Genomic DNA, 26952 nt, shown 5'->3' with positions numbered 1-26952 from the left:
TCCGGTTGCGTCCAATGTATGTAAGCCATATCTATAGCAAGCCGATAAAACTGATTGATTACATCCCGACCCTCAAAACTCTTAGTCCTTATTTTTTCCATGTAATTATACACATGTCTTTGGGTCGGGCAATCCTCAGGGTGTTTTTCTTTAATTGCTGCAAAAATAGCACAAGGCTTTGCTTGAGCTGCACTCATTTGATGAACTATTTTTTTTGAACCGGGACTTAGTCCGCTCATCTGTCGATAGCCCTGACGATATACAACCAATCCATGATTGTGTTGTCCTCTCTCTCCAGCAACATCATTCACCACCCAACCCCCCAATTCAGCGATTTCCATAACCTTCACCTGTACTTTGCAACTACAATATTTAGTTTTCGTATTCCTCCGTACTACTTCCTCCATATCCTTATCCCTAGTCCTTTGAGTATTCTTTATACCACAGACACATTTGACCAATATCCATTTAAACTTACCCCCTGTCTTGTGAGAAGCTATAGTTAATTCGAAGCCAAGCCGAATCGCCGTCTGTTTTGCTCAGTTAACAGCTTTCTGGTATGTTTCAAACATCTGTACAGGATAAAATTCTCCACTATAATCTACACCTTTACCTCTGAAGTCTTCTAACGGAACCTGTAGGAAAATAGACAAGCCTAGACGTAGCGGAATAATAAAATTTTATCTATTTCCTTTTTCAAGATCTGTTAATTGTTATTTCATATAAAAAGGGATAGAAAGTAATACCTTTAGTGAAGAACTATCTACTGTTGCAAACGAAGTGCCCATAACTTCTTATTATCAACTCGTGAGCAACGAACGTTTTTATTCAACACAGAAAAACAAAACTAATCAGTAATCAACCTTTAAAGTATAGCAATCGCAATGATTGCCTCTAACGGAAATCGATACGAGATCAAAGGGGAGTAAGAAATAAAGTAAATTAGCCGAGACGAAAGACGGAACGATTTCTCTCCTCCTGTTCTGTGTGTGTCGAAATTTATGGGGTTAGGGAGTCTATTTATAGACTTCTCTAAACCCTAATCCCAGTTGTGTTAGGTAATTAAATAATTGGAATCTTATTCGGAATATGATTCCTAATTAGATAATTAAATAAACACTTTACCATTATCTAAATAATAACTAATTATATCTAGATAATTATTATTAATCAAATTAATAATTAATTAATATTAGAGATAATTAATTAGAGTTTCAATCACATAAAAACTTCTAATTAATATTATCAGATAATCTTTTAATTTAATTCATAACTATAATTAAATTATAATTATTAATCAAATTAATTTATCCCTAAATTAATACAAATTTCGACCCATATATGTATGTCGCACTAATTACATTTTCGTCCTCCGATTCCAAGTCCCATATGCGACCCATTAGGTTCTTTATTGCCACTTGCCGTATATATCCTTTGAAATTATTCATCACGATTAATTCCAACATATATATAACGGAATACCGTCGCGAGCTGTTACTAGCAGAACCTATGATATTCCCCCAGAGCAATTAAGAAGTCAGGTTGATAACTGACGTTAACCTTTCTGCATTAGGTACAGTATAATACGATCCTTCATCAACTATATCATGTTGGTCAATTCCTTATAACCATGGAACGTGTCAAGGTTACATATAATGAAAAGTCCGATTTTACTTGTACAGGTTGAATTCACTCTGAAAAGATAAGTTAAGTGAAAAGTTCATTTCTACTCTTAACTGTATCACCTTGTAAGGATTTCAGTCAATTCACCACAAGCGGCCATTTGGATATATCTCCCACTTATCGGGAGTGACGAATGCTCAATCTGACATTAACTATTCTGCAATTACTTTGTGTGATACCCAACCCTGCTCTCACACACCCCAGGCTCTCACCTGTTGGATCGTGCTCGAACAGAATCAAAGTATCAGACTCCATAATCCAGAATCACTAATTAACGAATGTTTGAGTCTGAGGATTAGTTATACCTACTAATACCAATGAGATGAACAGTTGACACATTAGATAAATCAATCCATTCTGTTATCTCAAGTCCGGTCCCAATCCTAATGAACTCCTTCACCGGATCTATGTAACTGTCTAGATATCTGAATATCTAAAGCTTGTGAGATCAGCTTTCTGTCTCGACAGAAAACACTGTTACATGCAAGTCTCAACAGTAATATGCCAACCTTTATAACATATCACTTGACTTGGGTTTACTTTAAGTCTATTGGTCTATTATAAAGTACAGTCTCACCTCATGCTTGTATGAACACTTTATAACTACTTAAATAAACTTAGGGTTACTTTCTTTATGAAAGATTTGTGCCTTTATATATAGTTACATTTTAATGCTATATATCTGATTAAACAAATGATCAAATAAACAATTTATTCATTAATATTAATATCCTAAAACAATTGTCTTTAGGACACTAAACTCCAACAGAACCTGCAAATGATAACTAACGAACATTAGATTCCATTATGATCAATTTCGTTAATTTTTCGGTGCCTAAACCTCTAAAATTCAATTTTAAGACTACTGGACGTGTGTATATCACGCCCCACCACAAGGTGGGCATGATGTTCATACGCCCCACCACATGGTGGGGCGTGATGTTCATACGCCCGATAGTCCATTATTCCGAATTTTTGCAAAAAAATCAATAGAAATCAGATATGCTCAATCGGAAAAATACCTCGACTTGAGCGGCTTGGTCGTTCTCGTTTCTCCCTGGGGATAACAGATTGCTCGCCATTATACGTGTAATCTCTGATTTCAGAAAGAAATGAGTTCGTGAGAGTTTAGGGTTTTCAAATTTTTGCTAAGAGGCGGTATCGTGTTTTTTCAGGACCGAGGGTGGGAAATTGGGGCGGTTTATATATAGTAATCCACTAAGAGTAATATACTTTTTCTTTTGAAAGTAAATTAATAAAGTTTTTAAGGAAAAGAAGAAGAATATTGAATGAAGTGGAGCTTAATTATTAGCACGTGAGATAAGCAAGCATAGTTGGATAATAAATAAGTAACCAAATGTGAGGTTCGCCGGCTCGAAAAAGACAACCAGGCTCAGATAGAAGGAGACGCCGGCGACTTTTCTAATTCTAAGGAAGAGAGACTTGGACACACGCTTACGCCAATATTCAACCCCCACCCGCCTTTGTTCCTACATTTCACAAAGCTTCAGCCTGCGCTTTTGACGACCTTCGATATATACCCGATCACGCACGCGCTTTCCTCCTCCTCCTTCCACTTGTACTTCTCTTCGTTCTTCATTTCTTTCTTTCTATCAATCTTCCATCTATTATTTTCTCCCCTCATCTTCTGCTCTTTCTAATTTCTTTTCAAGCTAATCTGCCACTGATAAGGCCTGCTACAATCGAAGAACAATGGTTCAGATCAAAGAATTGTATCCTTCTTCTCTTTTCCTATCTGTATTTGTTAATGGTTGGTTGAATCATTTTAAGTTGACTGCGAATTTGATATTAATTGGCCGAGTTAAGAATTCTGTGAATTCGTTGATTCAAAACTCAATATTCTGGATTTTTGTTTTATTGTAGCTCTGGTGAATAACTGATTGCAATTTTACTTCAATCCATCCTAATACAATAAACTGCAATTCCATATGTTATTTTGATTGGCGCTTTGGATATATCCTTGACTTGTTTTCTTTCGATGGGGTTTTTCCTGTGAAGCCGAATTGCTATGCCTATATCACTGGAAGAGGTATCAATAAAATATTTGTTGATTTATGCCGTTAATGGAACTTTTTTTTTTTTTATAACTTTTTAAGAGAAAAATATGTTTTTTGTTTTGGGTGTTTACAGTATCAGATAGCCCAGAAGTACATGGTGATGAAGATGCAACAACAAAATACGAATAGTACCGAGGGTGTTGAAGTCTTGGAGAATAGGCTTACAGAGGATGAAGTTTTGGGAATATGTCAATACACATCCAAAGTATATCGGTTGCAAAGGTAATTTAATTGTTTAATAACGTAGCTGTGGTCTACTTTACTTCACATGGTGCTCTTTGTGTCTCACAAATCACAACTGCAAGCAAACTCTGTTTTCTGTTCTGTTTTTGACCTATACAAAAAGTACTTCAAATGTTTACCCTTATCTTTATATCATGAGCAAAATAAGTGAGGAAGGGGAAGGGAAGTTTTCTCTTATATTTGGGTGAGTGTGTTGAATGCATTGAGATTCTGGTGAACAATCCGAATATTGAGTTTGATTTTTATGGCTATTCATCTGTTTTGGATGATGAAAGTTGGTTCATACACAGATTGATGGTCAAAGTGGTTAGCAAGAATTTAAAGGAATTTAGTAATTGGATAGTAGAAGGGATGAGTCTTCACTCCTTTTTCTTTTCCGGAGAGAATTCATGGCTTACTTTGGATTGCAGAATTTCTACTTCCATTTTCCCTTCTCTATCCCCCTTGTATCTGTTTCGAGGAAGCCTTCATAGTTTTGACTGATTGAAATTGCTGATATGTGAAGTTGCAAAATTCGCTCTAAATTTATCTATTTTCTCCAATATGTTGGTACTTGATAATTAGCCATATCTTAAAATGTACTCTTTAATGCGTGCTCATGGTATACTTTTAATGAAATTCTTGGACATAAAATTTAAACCTTGCTCTTACACAATTCTTTCTCAGCAAAGCACCTACATGGCTTACAACATTTGCACCGGCAGATGCTCTTGTCATGCATGAAGAAGCTTGGAATGCATATCCAAGGTGCAAAACAGGTTTGCGGCTTCTCTTGCTAGAGTATTAATATTTATTTTGTGTATGTGTAAGTCTTGTATTATATTGTATCAACTGACTTATATTGGCATGTTGCTCTTTGTTCTCTGCAAATGGATGTCTCACCAACAGTAATCAAGGTAATAATCATTGCTTCTTGGTTAAAGAGATTAATTCTTACAAATTCATACATGGACATATTTCCATGTAACAGTTCACAGCAGCTCATTCTGGTTTGGAAATTTTTGCAGTGCCCATACTTCACTAAGTTTTCTTTAACTGTGGAAACCATTCATAAAGCTGACAACGGTCAATCAGAAAATGTAAGTCTTTTATAATATTTTTACATTTCCTTTCGTGTGAAGTTCACAAAATTGATAATCTAATATCATGTGAAGAGGTGAATGTTGTAGAATTTCCAACATGTGACTTTGGTGCTTGACAAACTAGGTACACGGTTTAACTAAAGAACAACTAGCAGCTAGAGAGGTTGAATACATTGATATAGCTTCAGCAGCAACTGATTATTGGAGTTATGCTGTTGGAAATAACAATACAGACTTCAGTAAATTCAAGTCTTCAAGAACTGGCAGGGGTCCCCTTTTGGATGGTTGGCAGGTTCGTATCTTGCAAAGTAGTTATTGAACACATCACATTAGCTACTTATTTAATCTGACTTGCACTCTTTTGATGTAATGTATTGTGCATCTCTGAAATACTCATACCGATTTACTTTACAGTTGTTAACTGTAGCATATTGATATTGCAGGACAAATGTAAACCAGTAATGACAGCATACAAGTTGGTCACAATAGATGCACCCTACTGGGGATTTGGTTATCGACTTGAACAGGCTTTGCTAGGGGTAAACTCTATCGTTCTCTTTGTAATATTTATATTGAAGATTTGGAGAGGATGATTGCTCTGCCTTTTTAACAAAGATACATGCTAAAAAGAGAAAATACAACAAGCTTATGATGGAAAATGCCAAAAGTAAAGTTGATTGTACTTTCATTAACGAATAGAACGCCATTTTGGCCCAAGTAATATTTTCTTATTGACTTATGCACACCTATGTGCATCTCTTTTCTTTGCGTTGCAATGTAAAACATGTTTTCTTATTGACTTATGCAGGGTGAAAAAGCACTCTTTTTAGAGAGTCATCGGAATTGTTTTGGTTGGATTGATGAATGGTTTGGGATGACAATGCAACAAATACATGAACTTGAACGACAGAGTGATTCTTCACTAAATAAGGTACACATATTTTCACCTGTGAAATCGACGTATTCTTTATACGGATTGCTGTGAGAACCTTTGAATTTTGTGAAAGCTTCTTTAACTAGACAAATCATACCATCATAAAAAGTAGATGCTGCACATCTGATCTTTTGAGCTGGATAAGATTCCTCATTTCTTATAGAGAAATGAAACTATTATTGAATGTGTTGGCTTAATCAATTGAAAATGATTTTGCCTTTTCTTTTGCAATAAGCATCTAGAATAATTGTTGATGCTATGATTATGGGAATAATGCTGAGTCATAGTTTATTTATATCATTGAAACAGAAAATTGGGAAGCCAGAAGGTTTGTCCCTTGAAATTGATGAAACTCACAGCAAGAGGTTTCAAATTAATTCGGAGAAGCATGAAGTTGTAGTGGATACTTAGGTTGCAAGATTGTTGTCACATGGACAGATTCTTTAGACAGCAAAGAGTAGGTGTGGTATACAATTATTTATTGAAGTTGTAAATTTTATTATATGCTGAATACATCAAGCCATCTATATTTGGTCCAAAAATCCTATTGGCCCAACTTAAGAGATGTCTCCTTAGCCTCCCGAAACTTACTTAAAATGACATATAGCCCGTTGAACTTACTTAAGGTGTCCTAATGACTACGAACTTGCTTCAAGTGATCTATAGCCTCCTATATTTGCTTAAATTAATATGCGGATTAACTTCTCCAAATTGCCGTTTACTCTACCACATATCACTAGGAGGTCATGTGTCACTAGAAGGTCGATCAAATTATTTTAAGCAAGTTAAGGGGTTAATGAGATATCGTTAAAGTTCAGGGGACCAATCGGCTTTTCGAGTCAACTTTAGGAGACTCCTGATGTATCCGGGCCTTAATTATACCATTAATTACATCACCATTTTTTAGGCCATATTTTTTCATATGTAATACCAGAATTCTTTTTATGGCAAGGTCTGAAATTTGTTAATAATTTCATGCGTACAGTTATCTTCATTTATTTTTGCAGCATTTTATCTCCTTTCATTTGGGTATTTTCTTTCTTCTTTTGGTAGAATTTGGGTATTAAATTCGTAAGGACGAAGAAGCTTTTATGTCTTTATCCTTATAAACGTACAAAGCCCTCGTATTCCAAGTCTTTCTTCTTTTGTCAATTTGGAATTTTCGTAGTTGAAAAGTTACCGGTACCACAAATATATTTAAAGCAAATTTTAAAATTTTGGTCATGTATTACTTTATTTTGGAATATTTGACTTTTGCATTTTCTTATTTTTTTCATAATTTAATTATTGTTAGCAATATTTTCGTAATATTGGAAATTTCAACATTGTCATTGTGGATTGAGTGCGGACGTGCCGGGCGGTTAAAGTGATGAAAAATGCTCGCGAAAAACTTAATTTCTAAACGAAACGATTGATGTCGGACGCAAATATTGAAAAAAAAATCCTTTTTAGGTTTCTAGTACCACTATAGAAGCTTTACTAGAAAGATAATCGTGTCCAAAAATAAAAAGTCAATTTTATTGATAAAGAATTGTTTAATTACAAGAAAGTAATGAAATAGAAGCAATTACAATCAAATTTATATCTATTATAAAAAATGGCTAAATCAATTGTAGATGTTGATTATAAACTATTAAAATATGAGCAATATAACAATTTGAATGTGGAAATGAAATAATGAAATTGAAATGCTAAAAATAAAATTAAAAGCAATTGAAACCGACAAACTTTGGGTCAATAAATGGCTAGTTTGAACAAGTCTTGAGCTGGAGTTGGTCTTGATTTCATGAGTGTGAGAGCGTATTGAATGAACGATCGTTAATATAAACACTTTGAATGCAAAAGCTTAATATTGATTTAATGGTGAAAAAATTGGATGCTTGAGGAATTTTAGATTTAGAATTGGGATTGACGAATGATTTTAAGTTGGATATCGAGTGTGAATTGATTTGGTGTTATAAAAACTAAATAGAAATAAAATTTTGAAAGCTGAAATAGAAAATCCAAACACAAAAACGTATATAAAATGTGTTTTCGGACACGGAATTGGAAAAAAAAAACGAAAGCCTAAAATGAAATTCAGGATGTTGGGAACATGAATAAAGCAAAATTTAGGACTAAACTAGACTTGAAAGAATCGAAATAAAGTCACGAAGATGGCTGGACATAATATGTAAAAGAAGAACAAAAAGTGAAATTTTTGAACTTTGGACAACGAAAACCCTAAAATCAGATTTGAAATAGACGAACTAAAGAAAGAAATCTAATAATTACTCACTTAGAGCTGAAGAAACTCAAAAATCAAGGCAAAAAGATAATATGGTAATTTGTGTGTAAATGTTATATACTCTTCCCGGTCCATAATAGAAGTTTTTCTAGAGAAATTTGTTTGTTCCATAATACATGACATTTTGTTTCAATCTATGCACATTAATTTACTTTTACCAAATACCCTTATTTAAGTTGACTTTTTACCATGAGAATAGATAAAGTTAAGAGCAGATGTAATTAATACAAGGGTAACAAAGTTTTTTACTTAAAATTAATTACATTTCTTAATTAATGTATATTAACCTTAAAAGACATGTATTGTGGATCAAAAAGAGTATATTTGAAATATTTAGATTGTATATAATAACAATCCACCTATCATTAATAGGTGTCCGCTATAGTTACTTTGTTTTTTACAAAGTACCGTTACTTGGTGTTCATATTCACCATTGGATTAATTTTATGCTCCATCATCCAATGGTGAAAACACACCAAGTAACGTTACTTTGTAAAAAACAAAATAACCATAGCGGGCACCATCATTAATAAGATATTATATTATATTTTTACCAAATTTCCCACCAACATTTGCCCTCAATGTATCAAAATTGGCGCAACCTTATTAGATGGCAAGTTAACTATTATTAAAACCTTAATCTACGTAATAGAATCCATAAAAATTAAATAAAACTGTTAACTGAACTACTAAAAATTTAAATGAATTTGTTAACTTACAATTCATGTTGATTAAAATTTCACTAATTTTAATAGGTGGGTGGAAATATTAACAAATAATAAGATATGGAAACAAAAATGACATTTTAGATAAGTCAAAAAAACAAATGTTACTAAATAATATATCAATGATAAGAAAACATTTTGAATAAATGACCTCCATAATACTTTGAAGCCTTAGATGATTGATCGATGATTGTATAAAAAAATTATACATTCAGGTTAAAAAATGTCTAATCAACTCAAAAAAGTAATCCAATTTATCAACGAAAAATGTACACACTATTGAAGGGACCAAAATAAAATATCATGTCTAACTTAGGAGTCAAATATACCATGGTAAACCATACAAAATATAAAAGATATAAATGTTAAAAATTTCTCATATTAGAGAGTTTTCATGTTACTACTTGATCTAACATTCTCCTTTTACATGTGATCGAAAAGGGATCCCGACTTCAATGGCATTATCATATGTAAATAGAGAAGGTTAAATTGGGTGGTCTCTTAGGAACTCTTTAATGCCTAGGTCGTTGAAGATAAATTCTACTATGGCCGATCCATTGGACCTTACCAATAGAAACGTGACAATTGTGCACTTTCTTTCCTAACACCAATAATCTTCCAATGAGGTAGCATGATTCTCTTTTTTCATTAGTTGGGTCCATTGCACCCGATCCACTGTAGAAGTTCTCGATCGTTGAATAGTAAGAGAAAGTATAAATCTCTATGAAAGGTCTATATAGAGATAGTAATTATAGCAATTCTTTGTTTTTTTGGTGGCGTTTGATATACGAAATGCAATGAAGTATGTAATGTAGTGGATAAAATAATAATTCCATTACTATATTACGTTAACAGATTTTTTTGATGAAATATAATTATTGGTACACTATGTTTATTTAATTAAATATAATCATAAATTTTTATTTTTTATAATAAAAAATAATAAAAAGAGTAAAAAAAAGAGAAAAGATTTTTTTTTTCGTTATTTTCATTGTTCTAGTTTTCCCCTATTTTTCTTAGTTTTATTGTCTTCTGTTTTTCTCTTCCTCTTTTTGTTCTTTTTCTTGTATTTTCATTGTACTAATTTTTCTTTTAATTTTATTATTTAATAGCACTTGTAGATAATAAAAACACAAGACTGCTTTTTGTAAGATGATTCATTTTTTTTGTCCATTACATAAATTTATAAAAAAACTTAAATAATATATTTATGATTTCATTATAACAAAAATAAAGCGGATAACGAAATATGCAATGAGCCCTAATATAATAAATATTCATTACAAAATCGATTATCCGCTACTAAACAGGATCTTAAATTTGTCTTGTATAAATTGAACCCTACCTTTTGTTCTCATTATTGCACAAAAAATGAATAGAAAATAAATTATAATAACCCAATCTTGATGAAGAGTGGCACTAAGGTAAAAAAATTAAACGATCTAAAGGAATTTATGATGATGATATAAATGAACTAAATCAATATATAAAAAAAAGAAGGAAGAGTGACTGAAGTTATTAGTAAAATAGATTTTTAATATATATAAACACGTTTTAAAGTTGTAAGATCCAATAAATTAGATTTAAAGCAAAGCAAACAACATCTATATGGTATTGACCAGACTGTTACAAGTGGTATTAGAGTCAACTCTCCATGCACGATACTCTCATTCTAGAATGGTGTTGTTATACCTAGCCACCAATTCCCACCCCTAGCCCCGTGAAATGACGAAACTGCCCTTATTGTTTTAGTCTTTGTAAAAAAAAATTTCTCTCTACGGAACGTGGGCATGTGGCTATCACATGCCTCACCACGTGGTGAGGCGTGATAGCCACATGCCTCACCACATGGTGAGACGTGATGTTCACATGCCCACGTGTGATTTTTTTTTCAATTTTCCATTTTAATTATTATTATTCTAAACAATTCTAAATACTATAATTATTCTAAAAAATTCTAAATTTTATAATTATTAACATTATAATTTGAATTATAATGATTAACATTATAATTAAATAATGTGAGGCGTGATGTTCACATTTCTACGTGTGAATTTTTTTTCAAATTTTACATTTTAATTATTATTATTCTAAACAATTATAAATATTATAATTATTCTAAAAAATTCTAAATATTATAATTATTAACATTATAATTCAAAAAATCAAAAATTTGAATTATAATTATTAACATTATAATTAAATAATATACATGAAGTATCAAATATGTATTAAAATATGTTAAAAACAATAAGTTCTAAAGAATTCTAAATATTAAAAAATTACAACAAGTCAATTCGTCCGGTTCCATTCCTCCATGGATCGGTGTGTGATAGATTTAAAAAAGATTGTTCACATGCCCACGTGTGATTTTTTTTTTCCAATTTTTCATTTTAATTATTATTATTCTAAATAGTTATAAATATTATAATTATTCTAAAAAATTCTAAATATTATAATTATTAACATTATAATTTGAATTATAATGATTAACATTATAATTAAACAATATACATGAAGTATCAAATATGTATTAATATATGTTAAAAACAATAAGTTCTAAAGAATTCTAAATATTAAAAAATTACAACAAGTCAGTTCATCCGGTTCCATTCCTCCATGGATCGGTGTGTGATAGATTTAAGAAAGATTGTTCACATGCCCATGTTGTAGTTTTTTAATATTTAGAATTGTTTAGAACTTATTTTTTTAACATATTTTAATACATATTTGATATTTCATGTATATTATTTAATTATAATGTAATAATTATAATATTTAAAAATTTTGTAGAATAATTATAATTGTTTAGAATAATAATAATTAAAATGTACGATTGGAAAAAAAATCACAAGTGGGTATGTGAACAATCTTTCTTAAATCTATCACACACCGATCTATGGAGGAATGGAACCGGACGAATTGACTTGTTGTAATTGTTTAATATTTAAAATTCTTTAGAACTTATTATTTTTAACACATTTTAATACATATTTGATGCTTCATGTATATTATTTAATTATAATGTTAATAATTATAATTCATGTTAATAATTATAATATTTAAATTTTTTTAGAATAATTATAATATTTATAATTATTTAGAATAATAATAATTAAAATGTAAAATTGAAAAAAAAAATCACACGTGGGCATGTGAACAATATGCCTCCACCATAGGTGGGGCGTATGAACATCACGCTCCACCACAGGTGGAGGCATATGAACAATATGCCTCCACCACAGATGGGGCGTATGAACATCACGCCCCACCACAAGTGGAGGCATATGAATAATATGCCTGCACCTGTGGTGGGGCGTGATGTTCATACGCCCCACTTGTGGTGGAGGCATATTATTCACATGCCCCGATACCGAAAAATGATTTTTTAAAAAATCATTCGCTTTTATTATAAACAACTGTAAATAAAACATATTTTCGAACAAAATTACATAGCATTAGTCGTTTTCCATGTTTTTTCTTTACCAAATTAGCCCGGATTAGATTTGAGAGAGTTTTGAGTTTTGGAGAGGATTTAGAGCATCACCAACAACCTCTTAAATTGGCTCTTAAGTTAAAATTTGAGGTGAGAGAATGAAAAATCAGCTCCAACAGCCTTTTAGTGGCTCCTCAAATTACTAAGAGCCTCTCCATCCTCTCTATTAATAGAGAGCCTCTTTCCACCTCTTAGTGCCTCTTAATTCATTTTTTATTAATAATTTAGTATTGATGACTCTCTCTCCTCACACTATTGGTAAATATAACAACAATTAATAATTTTAATGATAAAATAATAAATAAGGATTGAATATAAGAAGTATTGTTGGAGATGATATGTCTTAGTCACTCTTAAATCACTAAGAGTTAATTATTTATATTATTTTAGAGAGTCTACTAAGAGTCTCTTGGAGATGCTTTTAGAAATTTGAGAGGATTAGTGAATTTGTTGCAAGAGCAGTTTCATCTTTTCACGGGGTTAGGGGTGGGAAATAGTGGTTAGGTTTAGTAATCCACTTTTAGAATGAACCAAACAAAGCTAGTGAGCTTGTAATGATCTGGTTCCAAAGAGTTCCATCGGGGTGGAAGTCTGAGGTAAAACGATTCTAAAAGACAATGATAATGGTGAGAATAAACTGAATATATCTGTGAGATTCAATCAATATATATTTTTTTTAAACATCCTCAATCAATCAATATTTTTTCTTAAAAGCACATGAATAATTCTATTTACTCCAAAACTAATTATTTTTAAACATTGAATGGGAATATTCAGAGAATATTAGTTTCATAAATTTTGTGCTAAGAAAATAAAGTTGTTAAAAGATTTAAGGCTTAATACATCATTTGCCCCTGAACTTGTCTAAAATCGTTGATTGGTCCCCTGAACTTTCAAAGTGTCTTGATAGCCTCCTGAACTTACATAAAATGTTCAGTTAGCCCCCTGAACTTGCGTAAAACGTAATCAATTGATCACTCGGTTGCAAAAAAAGTAAGTTAAATGCGGAAAATGTATTGCACGCGTCTTAAAAAAGTTAAACAATCAAGATCGAAGTATTGCGATTGTAATATTAGAGAATACAAGATTTATAGTTGAACAAGTAATAACTTCATTTTTACTCTATTCTTGAATTATGTAATAACATTCTAAGACACGTGTTATACATGTTTCGCATTTAACTTTTACTTTTTTACAGCCGAATAATCAATTGATTATGTTTTACGCAAGTTAATATTTTATATAAATTTAAGAGGCTATCGAAATATTTTAAAAGTTTAGGGACCAATTAACCATTTTATACAAGTTCAGAAAATGATATATTAAGCCAAGATTTAATTTTCTCAAATAATTTTATCCAACCAACCACCATAAATGAATGCATAAGAAGACAAGGACAGAAACGAAATATAACATTTCCGTTGCCGACCTCAATTTTTAATTAAAAAAAAGAGAATCACTTTAATTAATTTATCTCATTATCTGCTTTTGTTCTTTGTCCTTTCTCTAAAAAAGAAAAGAGACTCAAGGGCGTTAATTAACTGCTAAGACTTCCGAATTTTCAATATCAACGACTATAACGGAAAATCAAGGTTGCAATGACTCTGGTGCCGGAGGAGATCAACGCTTTGTTCAGAAACTACTCGGCGAATGGATTTATGACCATTGATCATCTCCGTCGGTTCCTCGTTGAGATCCAAAAGCAAGACAATGCTACAGTGGACGAAGCACAGGCCATTTTTGATCATTTTCATGATAATAAAGGTCTCAATCTTGACGCATTTATTAAATACCTTTTCGGCGACATGAATCCTCCGATCGATCTCAAACGAGGGGTAAACTTTACTTCTTTCTTTCATAATAGATCGATTTTGTATTTTTTTCCTCTTTTTTGTTATCAGCACTGAGTAGCTAATTTTGATTGGGAGTTAGCTGAATTCTTCTTATTGTTTTCTTTGGATTTTTATACTGAAAAGTAGATTCGGTTTTTGTTTTATTCTGTTTTTCTTTTTCCCCCTTTCCTTCCTATATTATTATTTTAGAATTAAAATGAAGATTTGGCGGGTTCTGCTCCATATCATAAAAGCAGGTCAAGCAATAAGATATTGGAGCATTTTGCTCTAGTAAGAATGAAAAACTCGTTAGGCAAAAATCCTTCTAAATTAACAATTTGCTCAAGTAAGAATTTGTGCACATAATTTTTTTGAATTTGTAATGTGCTACTGTTTTGTAAATCACAATAAGCTGCACAATATTATCCTACCTATACTTCATCATCTCCGTATTGCAACAGTATTCATGTCACTTTCTAGGATCTATGTGCTAGATTGTAATGTGCAGGTGGATTTTGTCTGATATTGGAGTGGTTGTTAATTAAGAATTAAATATGTCGGTGGAAATAATTATATCTTTCCAGTTTCTGTAGACGCTTGTTTAGTTCTTGTTTTAACTTGGTTTAACTTGGTTTGATGAATATTTCTTGGGTTTTAGGTACATCAAGATATGACAGCTCCTTTGTCGCATTATTTCATATGGACTGGGCACAATTCGTATCTAACTGGGAACCAACTTAGCAGTGACTGTAGTGATGTTCCCATTATAGAGGCCCTGAAGAAAGGTGTGAGAGTAATTGAATTGGATTTATGGCCTAACTCAGATGAGGATGATGTGGAAGTTCTTCACGGGAGGTACACTGTTGTGCAAACAACGAAATCTGATTACCACTCAAAACGGAAAATCAAAGTAGAATAAGAATTGTTGATACAGTGATTTAGACTGTACTTCTCTTTTTCCTTCAATTGTTATGTTTGTGGTCTAGGAATTAAAAAAAAATTCTCATTTTGAATGAATAAAAATAGTATTATTTTTATTGATCAAATTCAAAGAAGGATCAGCTTATAGGATAATAGATTTTTGCGGGTGGTTTTCACTTGGTAAGTTTGGTAAGATTTAGGTTTATTAGAATCCTGTGGTTGAAATTAAAATCATTCTATGACTTAAATTTAATAAACCTAAATCTAATGGCGATTGATCAAATTTACGTCGGTCACTTACAGCCACCTTACATTTTTGTGCATCTTATTCGAAAAATAAACTTCTAAGATGGCTTGCCTTTTTTTCATAGGACTTCTAAGCAACTTGAATAAAATATGTCCACATTGCCTTTTACCTATTTCAACTTCATTCATGTAGGACTCTGACAACTCCAGTAGCGCTTATCAAATGCTTGAGGTCTATCAAGGAGCATGCCTTTACTGCCTCTGATTATCCAGTTGTTATAACTCTAGAGGATCACCTCACTCCAGATCTTCAGGCTAAAGTCGCTGAGGTGAGTTTTGGTTGTTTTGTGGGCATATGAAGCTCTTATAGTCTAATTTATTCTTTGATATATTTCTAGATGGTCACTCAAACATTTGGAGACATCTTGTTCTGTCCTGGCTCAGAACGTTTTAAGGAATTTCCTTCACCAGAATTCTTAAAGAAGCGAGTTATAATATCAACGAAACCACCAAAGGAATACCTCGAAGACAAAGACGTCAAGGAGGGGGATGGTGCTTTAGGAAGCAGGGAAGCTGCACCTGATGGAAAAGCTTGTGAGAAAGATATTAAGGCTGACATCAAGGTGTCCAGATGATTGTGAAATTTTTGCATATCGAATTTTCCTGTTTCGGCTCTTCAATTACTTTCTTCTTGCAGAATGAATTGGATGATAGTAGTGATGATGAGGAAGATATTGATGTAGGAAACATCAAATCGAAGCATATCAGAGCTCCAGAGTACAAACTTTTAATTGCTATTCATGCTGGTAAGCCTAAAGGTGGACTAGATATATGCCTGAAAGTAGATCCTCAGAAAGTGAGACGTCTTAGCTTAAGTGAGGCACAACTTGAAGATGCTGCAGAAGATCATGGAAAAGAAATTGTCAGGTGCTAATGCGTATTTGCAAATGTTCTGACAACACCAAATTATTTAACCGTGCATATTTTTTGTTTGGGAAAATTTTATGATGTGAGAGAGGCACCAATGATATTTAGCAATAGAAGTTTCATGGTTGAATAGGTTTCTAATAATTGGAGTTGGATTTTGTCAAGTAATTATTTTTCAATACTTTTTCCTCTTTATCCAAATCTGCATTCTATGTTTCAGTTCTTGCAAAGGCAGTATATCCTGTTGCTCTATAAGTTAAATATTGTACTTCTTCACAACTATAAGCAAAAGCATGCATTTATTATCATCACTTGTCTGTAACTGCGTGTAAAACCAAGCTCTTAGGTGTATGATGAGAGTGCTTGTGATGCAGGTTTACCCAAAGAAATATACTAAGGGTGTATCCAAAGGGTACTCGTATTGACTCATCCAACTATAATCCATTGATTGCGTGGATGCATGGAGCTCAAATGGTTGCTTTTAATATGCAGGTATACGTTCATAAATCTTTATATCTAAATTATTCATACAAACTAGATAAAAGAAGCTGGAGTTGAGATGTGTACTGTTAACATTGCTGTAGTTCCTAACAATTTGTTTTTTTTTTTCTTCATTGATTCTTTAACGAGCTAATAGAAAATTATAAGCATTCATGCCCTGAAATTTGTTTTCTGTTCTCCAGCCTTCTATTAGTTTTCATGTCACTGTCTGCTAATGCATCAAACACATTTTTTGTTTTAATTATGTTCAAATGTGCTACTACCAACTTCTGATTATCAGATTTTTCTTTGACAGGGACACGGAAAATCACTTTGGTTGATGCATGGTATGTTCAAAGCCAACGGTGGGTGCGGTTATGTGAAGAAACCATCTTTTCTGTTGGAGTCTGGCTCACAAGGAGAGGTTTTTGATCCTAGAGCTGAGTTGCCTGTAAAGACAACTTTGAAAGTGAGTTCTTATATTGTCAGAAAGATTGATTAGGGCCAGTTTTTTCAGGTCCTTGTACTAATCTTCCTTGTATGATGACTTGGTACTTTGCTTTTGTCAGTAACTTCACCATTGTTTTGCTTAATAGGTGAAAGTATATATGGGGGAAGGATGGCGCAGTGAGTTCAGTAGTTTTGATGTGTTCTCCTCGCCAGATTTTTATGTTAGAGTATGTAGATATCTTCTCTCTTCACTCTTGTTCTATGATTAATTGGTATGAAACAGATTTTTGTCTTTCTTTTCTCTCAGATTTTTATCTTAGAGCATGCGACTACTGTAATATAATGTAACATAACATAATATAATGTCTTTGCTGTTATCAACATGTTTGACCATAATATCCATTAGTATATTTCGGTGATTGTTTTGCGTTGTCTGCAGGTACGGATTGCTGGAGTTCCTGCGGACATAGCAGCAAAGAAGACAGAGACAGTGACAAACAATTGGACGCCTGTTTGGAATGAGGAATTTGAATTCCCATTAACTGTTCCAGAACTTGCTGTGCTCTGTGTTGAAGTTAATGAGTATGACATGTCGGAAAAGGATGACTTTGGCGGCCAAACATGCCTTCCTGTTTGGGAGTTAAGAAGAGGAATTCGAGCACTTAAATTCCATGACTGTGAGGGAATGAAGTACAATTCGGTGAAGATCCTTATGAAATTTGATTTTGTTTGAGACAATGAGAAGTTTCAGTTGCGTGCCACATGAACATATGGTGAGAAATGATAGAAATAATTTAATGACACGAACGCACTTTAACCAATTAAAATTTAGCATTGTGTATTGGTTAAAGTACAGTGTGGCATTAAATGAATCACCCAGCACACAACATGGTGTTAAATTGTTGACCCGACTCACGAACGACTTGGTGCCTTGGGCATGTATGAGGAGAAATACGTATCAGGATGTGCGATACACGTAGTTGTGCAGCATAATAAACTGATATTAAAATCTGTAGATGATGAATGCATGAAAATTGCTACTAGTATATTGTCTTGAATAAATTAATAAAATGTATCCTAATTATTCCACTGTGAATGAACTGTTTTCCTATTTTAATTAAATATTCTATTCTATTCTACTGTTTTGGAGTGAAAAAAATAAAAAGTAACTATAAAAATGAGAACCAAGACGACACTTTTTTATAATACAAACTCACTGTGGTATATCATGTAATGCAACTTTGAAATACCAGATATAAATATTAGCACACGGTTCAATACAAACAAAATGTGAATTATAATTAAAATATTGATCCTCATATGCTAAGGAAACTTATCATTAGAGCATTTGTGACACTCAGTTCTGATCACATGCACCTTAATGAACAAGTACAATTTGCTCATTCACCGTTACATCTACATTTATTAGAATTCTAAGGTAGAGATTTAAAGCATGAGACTTAGATTTAATAGTCTATATCTAACGGTGAATGAGCAAATTCACTTGCTCATTAAAGTGCATGTGAAAATTCCTGCTGTGGCACCACACCAATGATGAGCAATACTCGTTGATTAGGATTTTAATTCTAATTCACATGTTGCAACTGCCCCCTCCAACTTTCAATTGTAACAACTTACCCCTCAAACTTGTCCAATTGTAAAACATAACCCCTCAAACTTGTTCAATTGTAAAACAGAACCCCAAATTGCTGACACGGACTGCAATTGAAGAAACACGTGAAATACAAAAGCTGCAAACGCTCGTGGAATGTAATAATCAGATCTTTAGACCCAAAAAAATCAGTATTTAAGTAACCAAATCCTCAATTCTTCAACTTATTCTTTAACTTCTTCTTCTTCTTTTTGTTATTGCTATTCGTTTTTTTAGTGATTTCTTGATTCAAAGTTTTGGGATATTATGTGGGTGAAAATGTGTTTATGTGGAGAAATAGCTCCATTGAAGATTTCATAGCGTGATACGAATTCGGGAAAACATTTTTACGGTTGCTTCAAGTACGGGGTAAAAAAAATCCCAATTTGGGGTTATGTCTTACAATTGGACAAGTTTGAGGGGTAAGTTGTTACAATTGAAAGTTGAGGGGGGCAGTTGCAACATTTGGACAAGTTCAGGAGGTTATTTGTGTATTAGACCTACAATAAATAATTCATTTTCCTAACTTTTCCAATAATTCCATTAATATTGTTTATATTATTATTGATGTGAATAAATTTCTTTTTGAAACATGTTTAATATAGTTGAATTCTATCATGTGTCTTCATAATATAAGAGTACATATGAAACACCGATACGGGTACGCATATGGGTACGGGTACGGCAAACGATATTTCTAAAAAATATGAGATACGGGTACGGCGGGGATACAACAAATTTTATATATAATTAATAATGTATATAATTTATAATGAAAAATTCAAAAGATACATAAATATATAAATCACAAATCATATTCATAAAGTCATTATAAAAACACAAATATACTAGTAGGGTGGGGTTATTTAATTTTAATCCTTATACTTTCTGAGTTTTTTTAACAAAACCCTATACTTTCAATTTTTTTTTAAAAACCCTAAAGTATTCTGAAGTATCCCCGACGTGTCTCTAGAGTGTCCCCATGTATCCCCTAATTTAAAAAAGAAAAGAAAAAAGGGGATACTTTCCAGCCGTGTCCCGTACGTATCCCGCCGTGTCCCCGTACTCGGAGTATCGGATACGCGAACGTTGACCTCCAAAAAGTATCAGTGCTTCATAGAAGAGAACCAATTTTAGCTCCTATTTTTTCAGCATCAGAGACCTTCAAAAACATATTTCTTTGGGGGCACCATTGTTGAAACACCTTTCCACAAGATTTTGATTTGACAAAATCATTTAAGTTTAATAAGAGACAATTAAATTTAAGTGCTTTGATTTAACTGTACTAATTCGTTTGTTCAATATTGAGTATAAACATAAATGCAAAAGGAAATAAAAATTAAGACAGGACAAAGTCAGCATGAGAACACAATACAAGCTGAGTGAAGAGCAACTCAGCACAAGAGAAGATAAGTCATCTTCAAAACAACAACTTAAGAATGAAGCTGATCAAAGAAGCTGAGTGGAACGAAGCTCAGCATAAAAGAAGTCTGCTTCAGAACTAGATCTTGCAGAACGAAGCTGACCATGGAAGCTGAGTGAAAAAGAACTCAGTATGAGATTTGGTGACAATCAAAGACAATGAATATCGAAGTAAAGCTGAGTGATCTTCAGGACAGCATGTACGATCCGTTAGCTAAAAGACAAATCCGACAACTCTCTGCACCAATAATTGAAGCCTTGGAATTACGCAAAAGCCAAATTCCGAGATGCATGGGTCAACTGTTCGTTGCTATAAGACAAACTGCCGCAAGAAGACAAAGCCTGCAGGAAGAAGACAAGCCTGACATCTGAAGAAATCAGAAAACATGATTGGTCTGCACATCTGAAGCTGACCAGAAGTTTGTCCCCCAAAAGAGCCGTTTTGGATTCAATGGACAAATCAAATTCAAATCATTTGATCCTCAAAGTACAACTATAAAAGGACAAGCAATTCTCTTGGATCATTGCCGAAACATACGGAAAATACAAGTGAGAAAGATACAAATTCAAAGCACTCAAAAACAAGAAAGAGATCTTACACCAACTTTCTATTCTTTGTATAAATGCTAGATTGATTGTTTGTAATCATCTAAAGTGTTCTTTATCTGAAAAAGAACAAGTTTGTTTTCAATTGTAATATTGAGAGTGTTGTGCTGAGTACTCGAAATTAAGTACTCAGTGGTAGAGAAATCTAGGTGCTGGGTTGTAGCACTCAGTAAGAGTTGAGTAGACGAATAGAGGAAGGTACTCTTGCATATTCAACTGCCTTGTAACCGGTTTGTGCTCTACCTTTAAAGAGCTCAGTATTGGATTCTAAAAGCCCGGAGGAGTCTGGGGACTGGACGTAGGCGGAGAGGCCGAACTAGGATAAGTCATACTGAGTAATTTCTAACCCTCTTAATATATATATATGTGCATGTGTTGCTTGTTTTACTTACTCAGCATATAAACTGTTTAAAGCTGACACTGAGTAGAGTGCTAAGTTGGAAGCTGACCACAAAAGTGTCAATTCCCAACTCACAAGTGAAACAATCTTAGTCAACATCTGACTAAAGCTGTCTCACACTAAGATCGACCAAGCTGACCAAAAGCTGAGTTAATAAACTCACTAAAATTATCAAGTCAGCAAGATTAATTAGCAAAAAAGTTACATTAGTTCCTAACCCCCCCCATTTGGAACTAATCACACGGGACCAACAAGTGGTATCAGAGCCTAAGCTCACTACTCACACTACAACAAATGGGCACTTGTGCCACGGTTAAAATCGTGGCACAAGTTTAAAATTTCCGTGGCTACACTACATAGCCACAGAAATTCTTCCGTGGCACAAGTGATCGTGGCTAACTAGTTGCCACGGAAAAATAATGGTCGTGGCATAAATGGGTTCTTATGCCACGGGAACGTCCGTGGCTAATCACATCATTTTGCCACGGGTAAACTCGTGGCAAGAATAAAATACATGTGGCAAATAATAGCAACCCGTGGCAATCAACCCGACATAGCCACGAGCAAAACCGTGGCAAAAGTAAAATAATTATGGCTAGAAATCTTGTTTAGCCACGAGCATAACCGTGGCAAAATAGAACATGTAGCTAGAAATTTTATTTAGCCACAAGCATAACTGTGGCAAAAATAGATTTGTTGTGGCTGTAAAGATTTCCTAGCCACGAGCATCATCGTGGTAATTTATTTTTAATTTATTATTATTATTATTATTATTATTATATGATCTTCTGAATGGATGAAGCTCATTAAAATCAATATGAAAGTGAACAAAGACTCACATTTCAACCAATCTTCTCAAAAATAATATTTATTAATTAGACATGAATCTTTCTAGCTATCATCCATCCAATAAAAATCCCAACAAGAAAAGAAATCTATCAAAAGTATCCAATATAAATTTTTTCCCCATCAGTACCATACAAATAATAATAGGAGAAATCATAAGAAAAAATGAGATTCGCAGCAAGCTTCCAAAGATTGGAGTTACCCCACTCGTAGTTGAAGAAACCAAATGGCTTAATTCACCAACTGTTACAAAATCAACAATCAAAGTTAAGACAATATTTATATACATTAATATTACGAACGCAATTCAATAACCTTTTGCAGATGCCACCAAATCATTTACAGACTGACTAGTTAAATTTAAACACATATATTACACTAGATTAGAGTATATTTTAATTCCAAATAAATTATAGATATTATTATTGAAACTCTTAAATCCTTAAAAGTTTTAGTTAGCAGTAATAAGAAAATTAATTAAAAATAGAAGTTAGTTGAAAAAAAACAAAGGATGGTGAGATGTAGTAAAATAACATTTTGTTTGGGGAAAGTAGCACCTATGTATCTTGATTCAGTACCCATTATGTCATAGTGGAGTTTAAAGGCTTCAACTACTCTTGCTGGTATTGATCACCTCAAATATCAGTTATGTCAATAAAGTCAATGGGTGTTTCTATTTGTACACATGTTCATACACGTACCACTTCAAGAATTAATATACTATATCACCTAATCAAGAAATTGAGGGTTTACCATCTGTCAAAGAGATGATTTAATTCATTTTTCTTTTGAAAAGATAAAATAAAATAAAGTTGTTTGGCTCTTTCGTGGGAAATTGCAGGCGTGCCAGAGAATTATAGTATTCTCATACTATGGAGTGAAATTGGGTGCGCTTTCTAACTTCTAAATATCAAACGATTGTAAGAATTAAAGAGACCGAAAAATTCCTAAAGGGTTCAATTATCAAAACGATACCGACCTTACAGAAAATGATTGAAACAACAAATAAAATAAAATTGAAAGGAAATGATGTGCTGAACTTTAGATCTGAAAACTGAAACTAAGGGAACAACTAAGAATTGTAAAATGCTGAAGTCTAAGGTGAATTGCTGGAGTTTTGGATAGTTGTGTTGAGTTGTTGAGTTGGTTGATTGCTTGGGTGATTGGGCTTGTTTCATCGTGATTCCTCCCTTTTATAGATGTTGGAGGTAACTTCCTGCTTCTTTCCACTAAGTCACGTTCTCCACCATATTGAGTAACCTCCACTTTAACTTCCATGATGGATTGATACGTACACTTTCTGATTGTTCCTGCTTTTTAATTGGCTCACGAAAACACGTTAAAATATTAGCTGGCACTTGGTTCCCCTATGTTTAATTTAAGTTCCCCCTGATGTCCACTATAGGAAGTTGATTTCCCATGAGGTACACTATGATTTCCCATGAGGTACACTACATGATTTCCCATATGTTTACTTTAAGTCCCCCCTGATGTCCACTATAGGAAGTTGATTTTCCATGAGGTACACTATGATTTTCCATGAGGTACACTACATGATTTCCCATATGTTTACTTTAAGTCCCCCCTGATGTCCACTATAGGAAGTTGGTTTCCCACGAGGTACACTATGATTTCCCATGAGGTACACTACATGGATGTTTCCCCTAAGGGAAATTGAGGTTCTCTCTAGGAAATCCTAAATCAATGGAAAATATGAAAAGTTTCCCGAAATGAAAAGTTTCCTAAACAGACCTTTTAAGAAAAAATTTCCTAAAATGTTCTTTTAAGAAAAAGTTTATCCCATGAAAAAGAGTAAACCAGGGTATGCAATAAAAAAAACTTTATTTTTGGTGCAAACAAAAGCTAAGGTCGGCAGTCCCTAAGACAAGTCCACATAAACCTAAACATTCATTTAGTATAGTATTCATATTGCAACTATGTGTAAGACATTTCCATGTCCAAACCTAAACATGAACTTTAAATTGACAGTATCAATAAAAAACTACAAGATCATGCTCCATTACGATCTTCTTCTAAAAACACGACTCAAAGAAAATAGCAGAGATACATTGTAGTAGTCTTGTTATATATTGAAACCAACTCACCTCTTCTAGAGGAGAGTGAATGTCTGATGGAGTATGGTTGTGTTTTTCAGCATAAACAATAGCTTTACATTTTGTTTCTTCCGTCCTCTCTCCCTCAAATTTTTTATTTAATTGTTCGGAGTTGTAATTTGGGGTATTTGGTGTGCTACCTGCACTTTTGGCCAATTAGGACAATTAAACAAAGGTTTGAAGAATATAAGGGCTCAACCATCTTGAAAAGAGAGAATGAAGAGATATTTACCTGCATTCAAACAAAACACATCCAAGGAGGAAGAACCATTATCGCCATTTGGTGAAGGCTCACCAGCGTCACTGGAACCTCACATTGTTCGCCTTGCTCTATTTGCCCTGCTCTACTCTGACTACCAAGCTTGAAAATTCAAATCCTTAATTAAAACATCCAAGATTGAATTGATCTAGTAAATTATCATGTTATAAGTAAAAAGGCTATGCAAATCAGAATGGGCATATGAAATAATATTCAGCAAGAACCATAATACACATCTTTCTAATATAAAATTATACGTGTTTAGCATGTCCAAGAACCAATTAAGTGAAAATCAGACCCTTCCCAAATCTAATTAAATGACAGGTAAGTTTAATCAAAACTCGAGAAACTCATTGCTTAAACTGTTACAGCAACTAAAAAATGACACAAATTATTAATTTTTGAAGCAAAGAAGCTACTGCTGAATGTGATTTATCATTTACATTTTTAACAATCATGCCTTTTGTTTTTAGAATTTCAACATCTAACTATTGTTCATTTGAGAGCAAAAAGAGCAACCTTTTCTGTAAGGAACTAAGTTTTGAAAAAAGCCAAGAAAGTATACTTACATGGACATGAGAGTCTTTAGCATATCTATTAGCATCAGTAGTAGGAAAAAAGGTGTAAACGAGAATAAAAGTGCCAATAATCTCAACACCAAGCTTATCACCCATCATGTAGCCATGAGCAACAACATTAGCTCCACCTCATTGGACCTATAAGCCATAAAGTTAGTAAACTGATAGATCTGGACAATTTTAGTTCAAATTCAAAACCCATTACACATATAAGAAGAAAACCAAAACCCAGGAAAACAAAATCAACAGTAAAAAATTTAATTGGCGATTTCGAACTGCTAGAAAGAAAAGAATGAGGCAGCAAGAAACTTACCTGGCCAGCAGAACCAGTAGTGACGTCTTCGTTCTATCATCCATCTCCGGTCTCCTCATTTACCTTCTTCCATTCGTTTTGTTTCTTCCTTCCTTCCTCTCTCCCTTAATTTTCTTTATTTAATTGTTCATAGTTGCAATTTGGAGTATTGGGTGGGTTATCTGCAGTTCTGGGCAATTAATAAAAAATTAGGGCCATTAAAAAAAGTTAGAAGAAGATGAGGGCTCAACCATCTTCACATAAGCTACCATGCATGTACTAGTGTAACTTCATTATGAAACTCATCAAACCAAAGCCAAGACTCTAGCGAGGCCAATACAATCACAATCAAACCAAAACTTCTAAAATAGGAAAATAATTGATCACAATCGGGCACCTAGAGAACATAGAATAAACCAAATCGAGTTTCTGAGCAACTAATTACAACTATTACCACAAATCTTTATAGGAGCTTCAAGCTCGAGAAGGTTAGGCTGACTGAGAAAAACCTCCTTGGATGCGAGACAAAGCTGATGGATTTCCGTCTCTTGTAGGTGCACCTGCTTCGTCGTCCTACCATTCTTGGACTCCACCAGTCGCCGTATAATATCGTAAAGAAGACTCTCGTCCATCAATACAAGCCTGAAAAGTCCACGCAAAACCCTAACAATAACAACACTCTCCCTCTCTTCCTCTCTTTTTCTGTCCTTCCCTCTAGAAACTACTTTCACTCACTAAAACTGATGACGAAGGAGAGATGATACTTTTAGGTAAAGCAAATGGAGCGAAAGGTAATAGCGAAAAGGAAGAGATATTTACCTTGAATGAAATAGATGCAGGAAGAACCACCGTCGTTTGGTGAAGGATCACCAGCGCCATCGAAACCTCTAGGGTTTCGATCTAGAGCAGAGGAAAGAAAAGAGGGAGATCGCAAGAGAAGTGTGGAGAGGAGTGAAAGGAAAAATGAACTAGGGCTTTTTTGTCTTTTTCTTCTTCTTGTTTTTAACTTCTAGGGTTAAGGTGCAAAAATACCCCTAACGTTTTGGGTAAGGAGCAATTTTACCCCTAACATCTAAAATGGTGTAATTTTACCCATAACGTTTGTAGCCAAGAGCAATTTTACCCCTAACGTTGATAAATTGGATCAATTTCAAAAATAATTCATCAAACTGTCTTCTTGGTCATGAATCTTATCATCTACACGTCACATGTGCGTCATTTTATCAGTAACAAATCATAAACATATGTTGAGATGTGAAAAAAAATAAAAAAATATACTGTCTTTTGTACGAATTAGATAAAAAATTCAAAAAATTCACCGAATTTATAAATATTAATCTCCAATTCTATTATTAAATTACAAAAGATATGAAATCCTTTTTTTTAGAATGAATTGATAT

The 26952-nt window shown here is 33.3% G+C and overlaps 2 protein-coding genes and 1 long non-coding RNA gene across 3 annotated transcripts; 2 read left to right on the top strand and 1 right to left on the bottom strand.

The window, feature by feature from the left end:
- The first annotated feature begins 3088 nt into the window (after window positions 1–3088).
- On the top strand, window positions 3089–7038 carry LOC136223146 (uncharacterized). The gene is made up of 10 exons (XM_066011000.1): window positions 3089–3416; window positions 3703–3733; window positions 3835–3983; window positions 4671–4762; window positions 4893–4900; window positions 5012–5083; window positions 5211–5378; window positions 5530–5625; window positions 5895–6017; window positions 6330–7038. Exons 1-10 carry the CDS (start codon window positions 3397–3399, stop codon window positions 6429–6431), a joined length of 861 nt encoding a protein of 286 aa, XP_065867072.1. The 5' UTR covers window positions 3089–3396; the 3' UTR covers window positions 6432–7038.
- A 6958-nt stretch (window positions 7039–13996) lies between these two features.
- LOC136223793 (phosphoinositide phospholipase C 2-like) lies at window positions 13997–18480 on the top strand. Its single transcript, XM_066011968.1, has 9 exons — window positions 13997–14363; window positions 15019–15215; window positions 15721–15856; window positions 15926–16150; window positions 16225–16454; window positions 16829–16946; window positions 17251–17403; window positions 17531–17611; window positions 17824–18480. Exons 1-9 carry the CDS (start codon window positions 14127–14129, stop codon window positions 18115–18117), a joined length of 1671 nt encoding a protein of 556 aa, XP_065868040.1. The 5' UTR covers window positions 13997–14126; the 3' UTR covers window positions 18118–18480.
- A 6246-nt stretch (window positions 18481–24726) lies between these two features.
- On the bottom strand, window positions 24727–26510 carry LOC136224642 (uncharacterized). The gene is made up of 4 exons (XR_010686536.1): window positions 26372–26510; window positions 25574–26194; window positions 25252–25398; window positions 24727–24776 (listed from the first exon to the last, which is right to left on the bottom strand). It is a non-coding gene; the product is annotated as an uncharacterized lncRNA (long non-coding RNA).
- Window positions 26511–26952: the final 442 nt, after the last annotated feature.

Source organism: Euphorbia lathyris, chromosome 3, assembly GCF_963576675.1.
Source record: "Euphorbia lathyris chromosome 3, ddEupLath1.1, whole genome shotgun sequence".
Lineage (NCBI taxonomy): Eukaryota > Viridiplantae > Streptophyta > Magnoliopsida > Malpighiales > Euphorbiaceae > Euphorbia > Euphorbia lathyris.
The sequence above is the reverse complement of the archived record's forward strand: the minus strand, read 5'-3'. Positions and strand labels throughout refer to the sequence as shown.